General features: G+C 41.6%; 1 protein-coding gene across 5 annotated transcripts in view; it reads left to right on the top strand.

Moving 5' to 3' along the window:
• KLHL29 (kelch like family member 29) overlaps positions 1–17,905 on the top strand; it is a 408,889-nt gene that overhangs the window by 152,281 nt on the left and 238,703 nt on the right. For all 5 annotated transcript variants that reach the window (XM_052809692.1, XM_052809690.1, XM_052809687.1 and 2 more), the window contains one exon: positions 3,411–3,716. In XM_052809692.1, the coding sequence (XP_052665652.1) occupies positions 3,456–3,716 (261 nt within the window). In that variant the 5' untranslated portion in view covers positions 3,411–3,455. The remainder of the gene's footprint in view (positions 1–3,410; positions 3,717–17,905) is intronic.

The raw sequence follows: 17,905 nt of genomic DNA, 5'->3' as shown, positions 1-17,905 counted from the left end.
AAACCTTTCTTTTCCTTAGTGGTGTTTAGAGGGACCTAAAGCTACTTAAGAGAAAAATACATGCATATGGATGTTGAGGAAAACTTCCCTTAAAAAGGGAAAACATATAAATTATCTGTAGGTATTGATATTGGCATTTGTAAGTATTAGGTATTGACCTTTCTCCTTCTCCCTGTCTCCCCAAAAGAAAGGGGATTTTTTTTGTTTAATCTTAAAAAAAAAAATCCAGAAGAATCCATGTCTGGAAAATTTCAGCCTAAAATTGGGTGTTTTGGAACTGGGAACAGCTGGGTTAGGATGGAAATGCTCACATACCTTTGATTACAGTGACTGCTGTCCTCCTTGCTGTTCGTGTGTGGTTTCCACCAGCCTCTGTCACTGCCGTTTCTCAAGATGGCTTATGCTGCCCTGTGTCAAGTTCTGTGCAGAGGAATGTGATGATTATGCTTGGCTCAGGACACACTTTGTTGGAGAAGTTTTTCTTATGAGTACAAAATATGTTTAACACATTATTATTATGGTTATGATCCTTGACAAAAATAGTCTAGACAAAGCAAAAACTCTGGATCCAAAAATATATTTAAAAATTAGCTAGCCTGTTCACAAACCACTTCTTACCTCACCCAGCAGCTATTTATGAGAACATTTTATATTCTTTCTAATTCTAAACAATTAATAGCAAGCACTAGCAGTTGAATACTCAATTATTAGATAGTTATCCCCTCCGGTTTTTCGGCACATCTTGTTGCTGTCAAGTATCTTTGTACCCAGCCAAAAATGACATGTTGAAACAAGCAGTGTATATTTAATGCAATGCATAGAAAAAAAGTGACGTTCAGCCCTGGCTTTTATTTTTTATTGGAAATATGAAATACAGTAGCTGGACAGAGAAGTAAATTTGCTTGTGAAGAGGGTGGTGGTTTTTAAGTAAACTTCTTAATGTGTGGCTTAGTCACAGGCTTTTTTCCTTCTTGTTATTGACGTAATTGCCTGTCAGTCTCATCTGATAGTAGAATTGCTGGGGGCATGGTGTCTTGGATCGTGTGGCAAAAACTGCTAGCTATTGACTTATGTGCATGTGTGCCTCTGCTCTCTGCTGAATTAAATGTCAGATATACTCAAGTGTGTGGGTGGGTGGGGGATATGTGATTTGGTTCTCTCTAGTTGCCTTGTCAAGAAGTGCACTAATACAGCTAATGGAGATCCTCAAGCTCGGGAGGAGAAGGGCATTCACTTGACAGCCACCATCCAAACAGTCAAAAAAGATAGCTTCATACAGTGGTGGAGACTGTGCAGATTTAAAAAGAAACTTTTCCAAAGGCAACGAATAATAAAGGATATTTTGAAATTGTAGCTTGCAGTTTACAGTCTCCCTTTTTGCCTGGCTTTGCAAAAGATTTATAAAGCAAAAGGAAGGGGGTTTATACCTGTGGAATTTCTAACCTTTAAAGATGCTCTCTTTAGGTACTGATTTTATTCTGAGATAGTTGCCACTAGAGGAAAAACTTGCTTTCTTCACCTCTACTAAAACAAAAGTTTCTGTTTTCACTACAGCATCTTTCACAGCACTTGTGTCTCTGGTTTTTGCTGTGTTCTGTGTATAGCTGTCATTTCCACATGGTCCTCTGGAAAATGTGAAATGAGCTTTCTGAATTAAAGTATCAGATAGCCACAAAAATACAGAAAGAAGAATCTAAGTAAACATCAGTGAATCCTCAACCTTCAAGTCAAATCTTGCATCAAATCCTACCAGAGAAAAAATAGCTGGCTCTGTTGGATTAAGAGGAATGTTAATTTTGTAGTCAATATCTAAAACATTGCTGTGTGGTCCCCAATATACGCTGTCACTGGAGGTGCTCACTCATGCAGAGGGGCCACATAACCATCACAAATGCAGCTTCTTGGGAGATTTGCCTTTTGTTGAAGATAATGATTTTGGGAGGGATTTGCTTTTTTAATACACATTTATATTACTGAATTTTTGATTGAGGAAGAGTTTTCTTCGTCTCGAGCTAGTAGCTCTCTCATGAACCAGCTGAACCTTTAATTATTTAGTCATAATAGTTGGGTTTGTTTGCCTTTTTTTTAAATTTCTACCAGGTGAATAACTAACATTGTTGATAGGCACACTGTTTTATACCACTTCTAAGTTATATCCCTCTTAGAGTAGTTTCTTCTCTTTAAGTTTCTGGGTGACTTTGGTTCCAGCTCCCTCCTGAGCCATTATAAGCAGATGCTTTTATTGTCCATTTTTGTATCTAAGAATTTGTGAAACAAAATTACTTCGACTGACCTGATGTTATTATTACAAAGAACTTACTGGATCGTGTGATGCAAATAAAATAAATCAGATGCTGCAGTGACCTAGATACTTATTATTTATTTATGGGAATAAGTATATTTAGCATTTATTTATATTGTTCTTCAATTCCAAATGCTGTAAACTTTCACTTACTCTGAACACTGCTGGGAAAATAGCAATTGCCACCATTCTGCAGGTTAGGAGACCTTGGCAGGAAGACATAAGTAACTGCTCTAGGCTACGTAACATATAATTATCAGAACTAGGATTAGATGTTGGGAGTCTCAACTCCCAGCATTGTGTTCAGAAGCCTTGCTCCTGACAGATAAAATCTGTGGATAATAAAGACTGAGGAGGTAAGTAATGATAAGGGTGGGATGATCACACAAAGTGACTAGGTCATTCTATCATCTTAGGTATATTAAGTGTTTTAAGTCTAACCAGAAGCATGGGGGGAGACAAGACATGTTGGCCTGCCTTGGAGAGCAGCCATGCTGCAGAGAGCTCAGGCATCATAGGGTGAAGCATTCCTGTAGGAGCTTCCAGTGAAGAGGTCTAGCAAAAAGGAGGGGAGGGGGCTGTGTAAAGCAATATTTGGCTTTGAAAATAGAGAAGTAATGGATAGATTTAGCAGGCAGATTTTCTGCCTCTGATCTTTAGGGTTAATATTTGGTCATGCATCAGGTGCAGAAAAGAGCTACAGAAATGATCTGAAGGCTACTAAGAAAACTCCCAAGACAGAGCTGTTGTAAACACTCCTGCTCTCAGGAGATCTGAATGATGATTTTCTTCTAACTCAGCTTTTCATGACTTGTGTGCAGTTGCTTCTTATCCTGCTGGAGAGCTTGGGCAGATGGTGTTTCCTCAGGTCTGAGGGACTGGTCTCTCCACCACGTGCTTGTAGTTATCCAAACTCTCTCATTTGTGTTCTAGATTAACATTTACTACAACATCGCTCTTTTCCTCTGGACGTTTAGCTGGGAAAAGGGGAGAAACAGTGCTCTCCTACAGCAGAGGAGGCATGGCAGGGACTTGCCCTGGTGATTATAGAGTACAATTGCTGTGCTGGGACCTTATTCCTAACACCTCTTTGGTTTTAATCTTTAAGGCAAACTCTCGAGTTCCCTTTGAGAAGAAGCTGCCCTCCATCGAGATGTCACGGCACCACAGCCGGTTTGAAAGAGATTATCGGGCTGGGTGGGATCGCCGGGATTGGAGCTCCAACGGCAATCACGTCAGCAGCACCAACTGCAGCAGTGCTGCGAGCACCAACAGCAACAACCGCCCCGGGCTGCTGCCCCTGCCCATCGTCCCCTCCCGGCTCCCCACCCCGGCCACTGCTGCTTGCACCACTGTCAACAGCGATGTGATCACGAGCCTGGTGGCCAACTCGTCTCCAGCTTCAACTACCAAAGTAAGAATTTAGCTTTTTTTTCTGGGGTTGATGTGCTGAAGGGATGTTAGAGACGGAGCTTCCTCTGTCCCTTTGCAAAATCTGAGTTCATGGTGTAGCCAAGAGGAGGGAAGAAAAATCTCTATGGGCAGTCTATGTCTTTTTTATTCTTTTGTGTGTTGTGCATACACTAGAGTAGGTCTTTCTTGCTCCAAGACTGAGGGCTCCCATGCTTCTGAGAGGCCCAAGCAGAGCAAATGCTTCTTTCCTTTCAGCACTGCCTACATTTGGGCTTTGCGTTGCTTTCCCTGGAACGTGTGGTTCCCGCTTTTGCTTTTGGGAATGCTCGTCTTGTCTGATGAGCAAGGCAGAGCTGTGGTTGACAACAAGTGGATGTGGTTTTCATCCAGAGGGAGTGGAAAGTGACTAAAGGGCATAATTTTGGCTGAATGGTGTTTTTTCTTCTCTTTAGTTGGTACTTTCCTGTAAGGGTCTCAAAGCCTCGTTCTTAGTGCAGACTGGAGTGTAACAGTGGGACTTCTATAACCAGGCTCTCTCATTTGTACAGAAATGCACACTAAGGAGTAAGAAAATGTTAAGTGGCAAAGAATTGAATCACTAGTAAACTATTGGGCTTTTTTGTTCTAATATATAATTGGAGGGAAGAGGGTGACTTTTCCTTTTTTTTGAAAAACATTTAGCTCCCTTAAATCTGCAGAGTACAAGTTGTTATTCCAGTAGAAAGTTGGGGTTTCTTTCTGCATGCAAATTCAGGTAGAACAGCTGGGGAATAGAATACCCTGGCAAATTGTAAAGGTGACCACAGCATTAGCAAAGTGAGCCAGAAGCACTGCTGGTTTTCTTTTTATGATATTTAACATTTTCTTTCAACTTGGTTTCATTTTAATAACTGCAAGTGCCAAATACAGCAGACACAGACAGAGGGAAAGGAGACAATAAAGTTATTTAAAGTAAGCCAAGAGCAAGCTGAAATTTTACTGCAGTACCATTATTATATTGATTTTTTTTTCATGCTGTAGAAAAACAAGGTCAGTGCTGCAGAAGGAAACATTAGGCCGAAGTTTACAGTGTGATTGGTTTTAAAAATTTTCCATGGCATCTTCAAATTATTTTCATTTGAAGGAAGCCAATCAGATTGTGATCAAAACATATTTAGAGTTCTCCAGATGCTATCCACAGATAGATGCATTTCAATCATGCTTTGTCTGGAGAAGATTGAGGCAATTTTGGAGCCAAAGCAGTCGTTTCATTTATCATGACCTTTGTTCCTGGGTCTACTTAGAGTCCAACAATTGTCTGGAGCTGATCAGCCCTTCTCCCAGATGTTCAAAACCATTTTGAAGCATAGCAGTGCCAGTAAACCATGTGTTTATTGGGGGAGAGGAGGCAGGAACAGCAAGTTAAATGCCTTTTGATCATATGCTCAATGTGAACTGTCTTCTAAATTACGTTATTAGACAATTTTCTGATGACTTTCATTAGTAAGAATGTTTTGGCATGAATAGATCAAAAGCAATAAATATACTAGAATGGAGGTAACATGGGACACTTTTTATTCTGAGAACTGTTAATCAGCTGTGTAATCTCCCATAAAATAAATGTGTAAAAATGCATACAGTCTTTGCCCCAGCCTGTTCTGCCAAGAATCAGCTAAACAGCTCTAAAAATTCAAAACTGCATGTATTAAAGAAGAAAAAACTTTGAGAAAGAAGTGAGGTAGGTAGGATGAACAGAGATGTAAAGGTATGGTGCCTAGCAAGCTTCCAACTAATGATGTGAAACGATGTCAGAAAAAAACATCAGGTACTCATACATACTCATGTTCACCCTGCCTGACTCTGTCTCTCTCCTTCACACACAGCAGATTTACACTTGTGGTTAGCAATGTAACCAGCGAGTGCCTTTCCCTTGTAGAATCCAGCTAATGGTTAGGCATAAAAAATTAAATCCGTATAATGAGGAAATCACAACTCGGAAGAATAATGTGGTTGCTTGGTTTATTTTACAAAACAGGAATGTGCTGCGTTGCCTTGAGCTGTGGAGAGTTCACAGTCTACCCTCTGCAGCCTTTTTGTGAGCATGTTTATGGGGTACCAGCCCATGGGGGCAGGTGTCATCTTAAGCTGAATTTCTTAGTTCTGTTTTGTGGTCGGGAGCAGGATATTTGATTGCTTAGCTGCCCTTCTGCAGTCTGAACCTTCCCCAACATTATGGCAGATGTCACTAAACTCAGTGGGAAGGGGGTGCCCCACACCAGAGGTGACATGGTGAATAAAGAAAGTATCATGATATTAATGGAGCAAGAAGATTGAGAACCTGATTCTCCTTGTCTCTTTGTCCAAGGATATGGGTACAGGCAGCAATGTTCCTCCAGGCTGAGGACAGAAAGGACTCTGTGTATCATGCAGTTACAGTTTTGACTTTAGCATATCTTCCTGAGCTGGTTTGAAGATCTGAAAGCATAGGGGCCAACTGTCCATCTCCCTTCATTTTGTGTTCCTACTAATTAATTATCCTCACAGTTAAAAGTTTGTTTCATTTTTTTTTATAAACCATTTAGTCTGTCTTCAGACTTTTGGTCCTTGATTCCTCTAGTTTCCTGCTGTTGACCAGTTTTAGTAGCCTCCAAATAACCATGTATCTTTTGCATCCCCTCCATTCTTCATTTGCCTTTGAAAATATAGGTACCAAAACCATATGCATCCTTTCAGCATCAGACTCACCATTCCCTTGCATGGCAATAAAACTGCTCCCTTCCTCTGATCCCATGTCTGCACAGCTAATAATTGCTCAAGAGTTTCTCGCCAAAGTGCTAAGTCAATAGTTATTAAAAATACATATACATGCCATCATCCTCCATTATGTGTTATCAGAGTCATAATCTTGTCAAAGACTGAAATGAAGTCTGTTTGACAAGATCTGTCTTCTGGATACCAGTATTGGCAGACATTGGTCAGATCTGTGTCCTTCAGCTCCCGATTAATAGAATCCTAAAGTGACAAATTTGAAATAGAGGGAAAAACTTCTTTTCTCTCTGACGTGTAACTGGACCATGAAACTTCCTGTGTTGGTGATGGAATTGGTCAGGGAATTCATAGATAAATGGTTTTAAGGACCACTATACTATCTAATCTGGCTGAACCGTTTGGTCTTTAAATTATTATGTAAATCTATGTAAGATTAAAGACTTCACCCCGAGTTATGTGATGTGAACGGAAAAAGCATTGGGAGAGAAAAAATTGATCAAATTAACTGTTGGAGAGAGGTAAAACCATCTTCAGAGGGAAGCTTAAGATATGTAACACCTCCTGTGAGGGGTTTGGGTTTGGTCTGTGTTTTTATGCTTCTGGAAGAGCTTTGTACATCTTTCTGTGGAGGGCTTTAGAAGGATTTTATTACTAATTATTAATGTGTAGGAGAACTTTAGAACTAATTATACTTTGCAGACCTTTGAAATTTATTCTCAAAGCGTACCTGTAACCTTCTTACCACAGATGCTTTGGTACAAATCACACTTAGTGGATCTGCCACATTTAAGTGGTTACGGATGTTTGGTCTGAGTTATTTAAACAAAAAAGCTGTATTTTTCTGAGCGTTATTTTTTGCTGAACAAAATGATGATGATACTTTGCACTGCTATAACCCATTTCATTGGAGGCTGCCAGAAGACATCAGAAAAACTATTTAAACCTCAACAACCTGTGAGAAATAGTTTAATGTTGCACTCCCAGTATGCCAACAGGGAAACTGAGGCACTCGGAGGTAGTGATTATTGGTTTTTCTGCTCATTACGTGCCACTGTGAGCAAAGTTCCAGCTTTTTTACTCAATTTGGCTTTTCTACCCTGGTGCTGTATCCAAAGTGTTGGGCCACAGACCAGCACGCAGAGTCAGCGTAGTTTGAAGAGATGAGTCCTTTGCTGGAGGTACTTCCTCAACCCCTTGAATGCCTGAAGTAGTCGACAGGAGAGTGCAATTCCTACCATTAAACTTCTGCATTGGGATCAATTTGTCACACTCTGAGCCCAGTCATGTATGATGATTGAGCTCAGGTTTGGGTTTGTCCATGTGCAGTGGGGTTTTGGTTTTTTTTTCCTGCAGTGAGGTTATTTGTTGATAGAAGGAAGCTATCAAAGAAATCCATATAAGACTGCAGCACTGCTTAAGATACTGGCAACAAAACAGTCTAAAATTCATTTAAGGATGCTGCACACCATTCCAGCTATGTTTTCTGTTCATCTCAGCAGCACGTTCATTCTTTGTTGCTTTTCCGAATTACTTTGCGAGTTACTTGTACAATTTTCTCCATCAAAGCTCCTGTATCACAGCTTCAATTTAGAAGTGTTGTCATGGGCTGTAATTTGAAATTTTATTACCAAGAGATTTTTTGGTTATAGAACATTTACTTTTATCATCTCTATATTATTTTTAAATGCCTGAAAAGATTGATACATCAACAGAATCTGTGCAACACCAAGTGAGATCTAAATTTTTTTTCAACCTTCATTTTAAAAACCCTTTGCTTGGAACATAAATTGATTCTTAAGCCCCCCCCCCCCCCCATGATTTGTTATTCTCAAGGTTAAAGCTCTGACAAATTTTATAAAAATGCCAGTCTTCAGTTTTGATAAGATTTTCTCTAGTTGAGCTCAGGGATAACTGTATAGTTTTAAGTCTTTAAATAACATAACTGAGATGTAATCCTGGCCTCCTGTATTTACAATACTCCCATAGCATTTAAGGCTGTGTGTTGTTGCTACTGTAGTTTTTATCCCTCTGTGGTTAGCCACAGTTATGATGTGGGAGAGAAGACAGAGATGGTAAAGCATTTGTTAACCCCTCTGGAAAGTCAGGCAAGGTTTGCAGGGGAAAAAAATCTCCCCCACTGTCTTTGTCTCTGTGCATCACTGCAACTAAATAGCGTTAAAAAGATGCGTGGGGAGGGAAGAAAATTCTTATGTTAAAGGAAAAACAAGTCAGTATGGCTGAGGAATGCACAGTAAAAAGGAATAAAGTGGAACAGCACAGAAGTAAAATGTTATATGCTTCTTTCCTTTATGGTCAAAAAAAATTTAGTTCCCTCAACAGCAGTCTGTCATATGCAGATGATTTGCTGTACGTTGCAGAATTTGTGTTGTCTGTTCTCTTTCGCTTTGGAGGTGATGATTTGCTAAGCCGGTGTATGGCTTCCACAAATATTTAAAATATTGATTAAGCAGAGGAAAAATAAACACGAATTGTTTTTCAAGTTACGCCTTATGTTGTACATGACTAATTACATACAACAATTTGCTCTGCAACGGTAACTGAAATTTATGTACTCTTTTTATTATAAAACATAAGAGGCTTGCATAAAGAGAGAGATTATAAATATTGGAATACAACAGTTGCTAGAAAACAGTCAAAACATGCAGTGATGAAGTATATAGGATTTGCTCTTTAGCTTCTCTGTGCAAAGCTACTCTTCCACTCCCCTGAGGGTTTGTATTGATAGTTGGCATATTTTTGTCAGCATTTCAGATAGTAGCCTGTCAATTCTTTCATCTGGATGCAATATAGGAGTCCAGCCCAAGTACAATAACAGCAAAAGCTGTGTTAAAGATTCTCCTGATTCTTTTGGCAAATTACTGTGATGGTAAGTAAGGCTTCAGTTGCTGGATGTCAAATAGTGCAACTGATTTTTTTCCAGGAGCCTATTTTTACCTATGGATACATTTTTAAAATAGAGTGATGTCCAGTTTCGTTGGTAAATGAGATGCAAGCCTGTTCCCACCTATGCAGAGACTTGTGGTGCATTTGACACTCTAATTATGGCGGACTATTACATGAATGTATAGGAAATCAGAGCAATGCCCAGAGTACATAACACTCAATGGTTTGTAACGGAAGACAAGGTCAGGTTTTCCCTGACACCCAAATCACATTCTCCTGGTTTTCTAGGTTTGAAAGTTCAATAAGCTTTGCACAATTTACCTTTCGGGGTGACACACAATTTAACTGGAGTGCAGCTTCCAGACTGTGCCTTCTGTGAGCAGTTTGCAAGCAAGGAAAGACAGCCAAAGTGTATCACGTTGGCAATGATGTGCCATCACACCAGCTCAGCTAGGGTGAAAGTGGCAGAGTGCACCACAAAAAAATATCATTATAGTATCCTCCTGGTATCCTCAAATAATTTTGAGAGCTGCTTTTTAAGGAATGGGCAGAGCTTGTACCAGGAATGAGAGGAGGAAACATGGAGATTTGAGATTTGATCGTTGACTCCCAGGAGACTTTTTTTCTTTTTGCTATTTACAAATCGACCAAAAATCTCTGTAAATTGAACTCAGCAATGACTTCTGCTGAAGTAATCACATTAAGCTACTATGAAAAAGTTACAACTCCTGGGAAGTAATTGTGCCACCAAGGGACAAGAGAGCAAAGCAAGATCAGTGGGGGGTTCCAAAACTGACGTGTTGAATGCCTTGAAGAAGAGGAACCAATTATTCCCTTTGAACAAACTGGAGAGACACCTTGGGCATTTTTTAGGCTTCTCTGTAGAAGGCTATTCTTTATGATCTGTCGCCCTAGAGAGGGCTTGAATTGTGCTGATGATCTGTCACTTCCTCTTACCACCTTATTTTAGTATTTTTTCTCAGATGTGTTTTTATATATTTTTAATAGTGTAGAAATTGGAACATACAAAATGTGGGTTTAGTTTGTCAACTTTTGCAGATACTTTGTTGGGCTGAAATTGGTCTGAAAGCCCTGGCATGCTAATTAATCTGTAAAGTCAAAAAAAGCTGCTTGCATTTTTTGACTTGCAATGTGTTTATCATCTGTTGAAAGAGCTAAGAGGTCTGGCCAGTTTCTAGGCCCAGTTCCATTTGAAGATGAAAGGCAGCAGTTTTGAAGCACTAATTGACATAGCCAAGTACTTACAAGGTCACAAACATGACAGCTTTGGATAGAGAAAAAGGAGTATTTCTAGGCTTTGGCACTTTGATCAAAAAGTATCTTGACTTCCAAAAGGGATAAATACCAGTAATAAGAGTTACCTAAAGAAAATGTGTGTTGGCCAGGATTTAAGTGCTTGATTCTTTGAAATGACTTAGAGTTCTTTTTATTTTCTTATTTCTTTCTCATCATTACTTCGTTTTCACATATATTTGTTGCAGATTATCCATTAAAATGCAGCAGGATATATACTTCTGCCATTCAGGAGGCATGGGTGTTTCATTAGAAAATTTGTCCCAGCCTCCTGTCAGGCTAAAAAAGCCTGCCTGAGAGCTTCCTTGCCTATGATTTGATGTTAATTATTAGAGGGTTTATTTTCAAGGAGCAGTACTGCTAAAGGAGGGCAGGTTATCTGAGTTGTAGATGCATAAAATCCTAAGGTTGTTGCTGTCATTTAGGATTGTATTGCTATTGTCACCATCAAACGTAGCTACAAAAAGAATTTTACAAGGAATCACTTGGTGGTTTCCTATTATTTTTGCTGTCAATGCTTAACTTTGCCAGGTAGGCCCTGGAAAGTATTTTCAAGTAAGCCGATCCTTTCTCAACTAGTTAATTTCTGATTTTGGCGTTGCCTGAAGAGGGTAATGTCAGAGAAATCACCAAGGGAGGGAGGGGATGAGTAGATTAAGGTATACATTGGGTACAGAGGAGCCTGATGCAAACAGTTTGTAGAAGGCTGCAGAAGTGCTTGGGTGGGGACCATAATTTTTGTTAGAAGTAACAGGAAAACAATGGTCATTCTTAAAACCACAATTTTAATGCATATCAGAAGGAAAATAAATTGTTTGCCAGATAATATTTTCTTGATGGCATTGGTTTCCTCAAATTGCTGATTGATTTACAGTTTTCAATTTAGAAGTTGCTTGCAAAACAAATGAGCCAAATGAATAAAAAGAAAAAGAAATAGAAGTGAGCCAAGCTTCACCTCTCCCTGTGATTTCTATGGGCCTTGACTTCCTGCTTGATACGACAGTTGTCTATGAAGCTGATAGACATAAAAATAAATTTGGCCCTGGGAGTGATAAACAGTATATTAAACTCTGTTCTCTGGCTCCTTGTACTGCTGAATGCTGCACCTGCAAACGCTGGACACAGGCTGATGTGCTCTGGGCATACCAGGAAGCTCTGATCAGCCAGAGCTGACACTCCAAATTGACATTAAAGGAGCACCACTGCCCTGTCTACAATCCTGAAAATCCTCTTGAAAAAGTGCCAGACCTTTAAGAGGAGCACGAGGATCTTGTGACTTGATGGCATGAAACGTAGGCAGCCTGTGCTGTTTTGACGGAGGATTGCTCTGTCAATGCCACAGAAGTAATGCCAGGAGTCGCGTTACATCAGCAATGTTGAACTGCGCTCCATCCCATCTGAACAATGCACACAAGGTGCAAATATCTTCTGCATAAATGGAAATACAGTGACTCACTATCTTGTGAGTGGGCAAGACACAGGCTTATTGTCAATGCCTGCAAGAGTACTGTAGGGCAGACCACAAAAGGAATTCCTCACACTTTGTCCCGGCTCCAGTTTCACTGTCTAGAAGCAGCTCTGATGAAGATTTATAATCAAACATTACTTTTCAAAGTAGCATGTAGAAAAGGATAAACTTGCAGGTACCCAAGTTATTTTGCTGGGTTTTCTCTTGGAATTTGAAGCATTACTGAATGTCCAAGTGTTGGTTAACTGTTCTAACACTGTTCTTGGATGAAAAGGGCATTTTTCGGCAAACAAAATGCACATTTTACTTTGGTTTGGAGGAACTGACTATTCTGAATTCTCCCAGAAGTCGGTCTGTCTCCTGTTTTCAGTTGTTCTCCGCTCCTGTCAAGCTGAAATGTTTGTGGTTGTTACCCACTACAATTTAGGGTCACCAAACCGGCTGACTTTGGAAAACAAAGCTTGTAGAAGTTCTGCAGAGAAATATATGCTGTCTGTAAAGTGGTGTTTGTGTGTAAAGCAATATGCACCCACTGTATAAATAATGAATAATAACTGGTAATAAATTCTTCATATCATAGCATTATTTCTTGCTGTTTATGATCCCAGGTCTTTTATGATAATCCTGAAACAAAGCACTAAAAAGTATGTGAATAATATTTACTACTAAGTTGTTGCACAAACATGTCAAGAAAGAGAAGCTTTTTTGGCTGTGTAATTTGAATGTTTAAGATTATATACTGTTTATATTATAATATTATATATAATTAAAGTTATCCTTTTATCCCAAAGGAACATGAAGTGTTATACAAAGTCCATACATTCAAAACCACTGAAGTAATGCATCAAGGTACATTTGTCAGCCAGCAAGTGGAATACTCCCAAAGAGCAATGCTGGGCATAATTTGACCATGTGTTCCCCTGCAAATCCTTACATTATTTTTCAGAAGTGCCAGTCTTTGTAAGAGGAGCTGTGTTGTACAAGACCCTGCAGAAGAATCCAGTAGTTCATCAGTGACAACCTCCTGGTGGCACAGGAATTGCTCAGACACTGTACAAGAGCCAAGCAGGCATGGCTAGAGGCCATCCTGCCTGAACTTGGAAATCCTGAACAAGCTCAAGTGAACAAAGGAGGTATATGGGAACAGGGAGAATCACAGAATCACTGAATGGTTGAGGTTGGAAGGGACCTCTGGAGGTGATCTGGTCCAACTCCCCTGCTCAAGCAGGGCCATCTAGAGCCAGTTGCCCAGGACCATGTCCAGGTGGCTTTTGAATATCTCCAAGGATGGAGACTCCACAACCTCTCTGGGCAGTCTGTGCAAGTGCTCAGTCACCCTCTTAGTAAAATAGTGTTTCCTGATATTGATAGACTCATAGAATCGTTTAGGTTGGAAAAGACCTTCAAGATCATCAAGTCCAACCGTTAACCTAGCACTGCCAAGTCCACCACAACACCATGTCCCTAAGTGCCACATCTACACATCTTTTAAACACCTCCAGGGATGGTGACTCAACCACTTCCCTGGGCAGCCCGTTCCAATGCTTGACAACCCTTTTTGGTGAAGAAAGTTTTCCTAATGTCCAATCTAAACCTCCCCGGCGCAACTTGGGGCCACCTCCTCTTGTCCTGTCACTTGTTAGTTGGGAGAAGAGACCGACCCCCACCTGGCTACAGCCTCCTTTCAGGTAGTTGTAGAGAGCGATCAGGTCTCCCCTCAGCCTCCTTTTCTCCAGGCTGAACAATCCCAGTTCCCCCAGCTGCTCCTCATAAGACTTGTGCTCCAGGCCCTTCACCAGCTTCGTTGCCCTTCTCTGGACACGCTCCAGCACCTCAAGGTCTTTCCTGTAGCGAGGGGCCCAAAACTGAACACAGTACTCGAGGTGCGGCCTCACCAGTGCCCAGTACAGGGGGACGATCACCTCCCTGCTCCTGCTGGCCACCCTATTTCTGATACAGGCCAGGATGCTATCGGCTTTCCTGGCCACATGGGCACACTGCTGGCTCATATTCAGCCTCCTGTTGACCAACACCCCCAGGTCCTTTTCTGCCAGGCAGCTTTCCAGCCACTCTTCCCCAAGCCTGTGGTGTTACATGGGGTTGTTGTGACCCAAGTGCAGGACCCGGCACTTGGCCTTGTTGAACCTCACACAGTTGGCCTCGGCCCATCGATCCAGCCTGTCCAGATCCCTCTGTAGAGCCTTCCTACCCTCCAGCAGATCAACACTCCCACCCAACTTGGTGTCCTCTGTGAACTTACTGAGGGTTGCACTCGATGCCCTCATCCAGATCATTGATAAAGATATTAAACAGAACTGGCCCCAATATCGAGCCCTGGGGAACACCACTTGTGACCGGCTGCCAACTGGATTTCACTCCATTCACCACAACTCTTTGGGCCCGGCCATCCCGCCAGTTGTTTCCCCAGCAAAGAGTACGCCCATCCAAGCCATGAGCAGCCAGTTTCTCCAGGAGAATGCTGTGGGAAATGGTGTCAAAGGCTTTACTAAGTTCTAGGTAGACGACATCCACAGCCTTTCCCTCATCCACTAAGTGGGTCACCTTGTCATTGAAGGAGATCAGGAGATAGAAGGAGATCAGGTTAGTCAAGCAGGACCCGCCTTTCATAAACCCATGCTGGCTGGGCCTGATCACCTGGTTGTCCTGTACGTGCCGTGTGATGGCACTCAAGATGATCTGCTCCATGACCTTCCCCAGCACCGAGGTCAGGCTGAGAGGCCTTTAGTTCCCTGAATCCTCCTTCTGGCCCTTCTTTTAGATGGGTGTCTTCTTTGCACCCTCCTTGCAGGTATTTGTATACATTGATGAGATCCCCCTGAGCCTTCTCTTCTTCAGGCTGAACAGTCCCAGCTCTCACAGACTTTCCTCATAGGGGAGGGGAGGGGAGCAGGAGAGGAGAGGAGAGGAGAAGGAGAGGAGAGGAGAGGAGAGGCTATGCAGGTGGCATTTAGAAACAGTGCTTTGTTGTGCAGGTTTAAAATTAGGAAAGCCAAAGATCAGCTGGGTCTAAAATTGGCAAGGGACATGAAGAGCTGCAAGAAGGGTGCCTGTAAATACATTGGCAGCAAAAGGACAATGTGGGCCCACTGCTCAGAGGGTAAAGGGATATAGTCCCAAATTGACATAGGAGAAGCAGAGTTACTCATGCCTCCTTTGCCTTGGTCTTTACTGGCAATATCTGCTGTCAGATTCTCTCAAGTCCATTTGCCTAGCAGCAGAGTCTGGGGGAGTGAAGTACAGCCCATGGTAGAGGATAGGCATGAGGACAGGGATAGAGGATGAGGAATGGACTTACAGACCTTTTAAGTGAATTGGACATACACAACTCCATGGGACCAGGCAGGATACATAAAGGGATACTGAGGGAAACAGATGAGCTGATGCCATTTTGAAGTCACTTGCTATCATCCTTGAAAGGCCATGGTGATCAGGGAAGGTTCCTGATGACAAGAGAAGACAATAGTCATGGCCATCTCCAAAGAGGGCAAGAAGGGGGATCCAGGGAACTATGAGCTGGTCAGCCCAACCTGAATGTCTAGGAGGATTGTGTAGCAAATCTTGCTCGAAGGTATCGCCAGGTACAAAAAGGACCAGAAGGTCACTGGAGCAGCCAAGGATAAATCATACCTGAGCAACCTGATGGCCTTCTGTGATGAGACGACTGGGTTAGCGGACAAGGCGGGCCCCGGGGCTTTTATTTACTTTTAACTTTAGCAAAGTTTTGACAGTGTCCCGTGGTATCGTTTTAACTAATGTGGAGGGATATGTACTGCATGGATTGACTATAAGAGAGGTGGAAAACTGGCAGGACTACCAGGCTCAGGGGGAGTAGATGGCAACAGTTCAAAGCCCCACTGGCAGTGGGATGAGTGGTCAATATTGGGGCTGATAACATTGAATATCTTTATTAATAACCTGGGCATTGCAATGAATATACAAATAAAAAATTGAGGGGAGCAATATGCTAGAGGGCAGTGCTACGATTCAAAAGGACCAAGACAAACTGGAAAAATGGCCTGGTAGTAACCAGATGAAGCTCAGCAAAGGCAAATGCAAAGCCTTGCACCTGGGGTGAAATAACACCATGCAGCAGTACAGGCTGAGCTGCAAATGGGTAGAAAGCAGCTTTACAGAAAAAGACCTACAGGTCCTGGTGGAGACCAAGTTGAAAATGAGTAGTGGTGACAATGAAGGGCAACCAAACTCTGGGATGTATCAACAAGAGTAGCAAACAGTTCAAAGTGCTCTGTCTGTCACTTCTGTGACTACATCCTGAGTATCATGTCCAGTTTGGGGCTCCCAGGTGTAAGACAGACACTGACCTGGCGGAGCAAGTGCAGTGGAGAGCCACCAAGGTGATTTGGGGACTGAAGCACAAGACATACAAGGAGAAGCTGAGAGCTGGCTCTGTTGAGCATGGGGAAGGGAAGGCTCAGGGTGAGTTTGATTCCTCTTTATGCCTGTCTAATTGGGACAGTGTAAAGATTCTTCTCAGAGGTGCGCTGTGAAAGGAGAAGCAGCAATGAACACAAATTGTAGCAAGATAAATTCTGATTACATATAAGGAAAAAAAAAAATTCTCAATGCAGGGTCCAAAACTGGAGCAAAGGCCCAGAACAGCTGCAGAATCTCCATCGGAAACACTGCAAGCTCAGCTGGACACAACCAGGAGCACACTGATCTAACATCAAAGTTCACCTTGTTTTGAGCAGGAGTGGACCAAGTGATGTGCAGAGGTCCCTTCCAACCAAAAGCATTCTATGGTACGACCCTGACATCATGCTAGAATTGAATCACCACTTAAATATACTTCACAAGGCAGAGGTGTTGTCAGTTTGCTTTAAAACAATACCCAGAATCCTCGTCGGCCAATAAATACTAGAACTTTGGATTTCTTTTAGGTCTACTGAGCCTAACTCCTATCTTGGCATAGTCGTCACAGTTTTGTTTTTGAACAGCTTGTTTCCTTTAGAATTTCTGCCTCATGCTGGGATGGAGTAAGACTGAATAATTTATCTTCCTTTTCCTCAAAAGCTGAGCAATAGTTATACCCCACATGGATTTGAGACATTATTATCTTTCTAAGCTTTCATTAATTATCTTTATCATCCCTGCTTTTAAAGGTCTAGCATTTATCTTTGCAAGGTTCTTCAAGCTGGATTATAGAGGAAAATTTAAGTGTATTAATTCCATTCTTGCTCATGAAGTTTTAAACTCCATTTCATAAACACTTTTTCCACTGCCTGCAATAATTTTTCTGGTAGTTTTCCTGTGACCGAAGTGTCCGATGTGTAGAATTGATGGCTTTTGAGGTCATTATGCACATGCGTAATTATGTCAGGTGTGCTGCTTTGATTAAGACATACACACCTATACAGTTTTTGAAGATATGGATCACAGATACTTTGTTTGCCACATACAAATCTGCCATTCACCTTTTTTTCTCAGCCTACTTAGAAATATGAACTGCTTTACAATAATGTTTAGCTCTGGAGCAGTGCAGGATAATGCTATTTCAAGGTTTTTAGATGTCATCTAAGCTATGGGCTGTACAGCTGTTTCAAGTCTTTCAATAGATCCATCTTCATTTCCATCTTCATGTTATGTAGATAACTCCTGAGTTTTCCTGTAAATTGCCATTGTTTCCATCACTGGTTGCTTTGTAAAGGGACAGGTCAGCAAAAGTTCAGTGTCAGTGCTCTGTAAAGTTTGGAGCGTGCTCTTTGATGCAGTGA

This window comes from Harpia harpyja, chromosome 15 (genome assembly GCF_026419915.1).
Source record: "Harpia harpyja isolate bHarHar1 chromosome 15, bHarHar1 primary haplotype, whole genome shotgun sequence".
Lineage (NCBI taxonomy): Eukaryota > Metazoa > Chordata > Aves > Accipitriformes > Accipitridae > Harpia > Harpia harpyja.
This window is presented reverse-complemented; position numbering and strand designations above follow the sequence as displayed.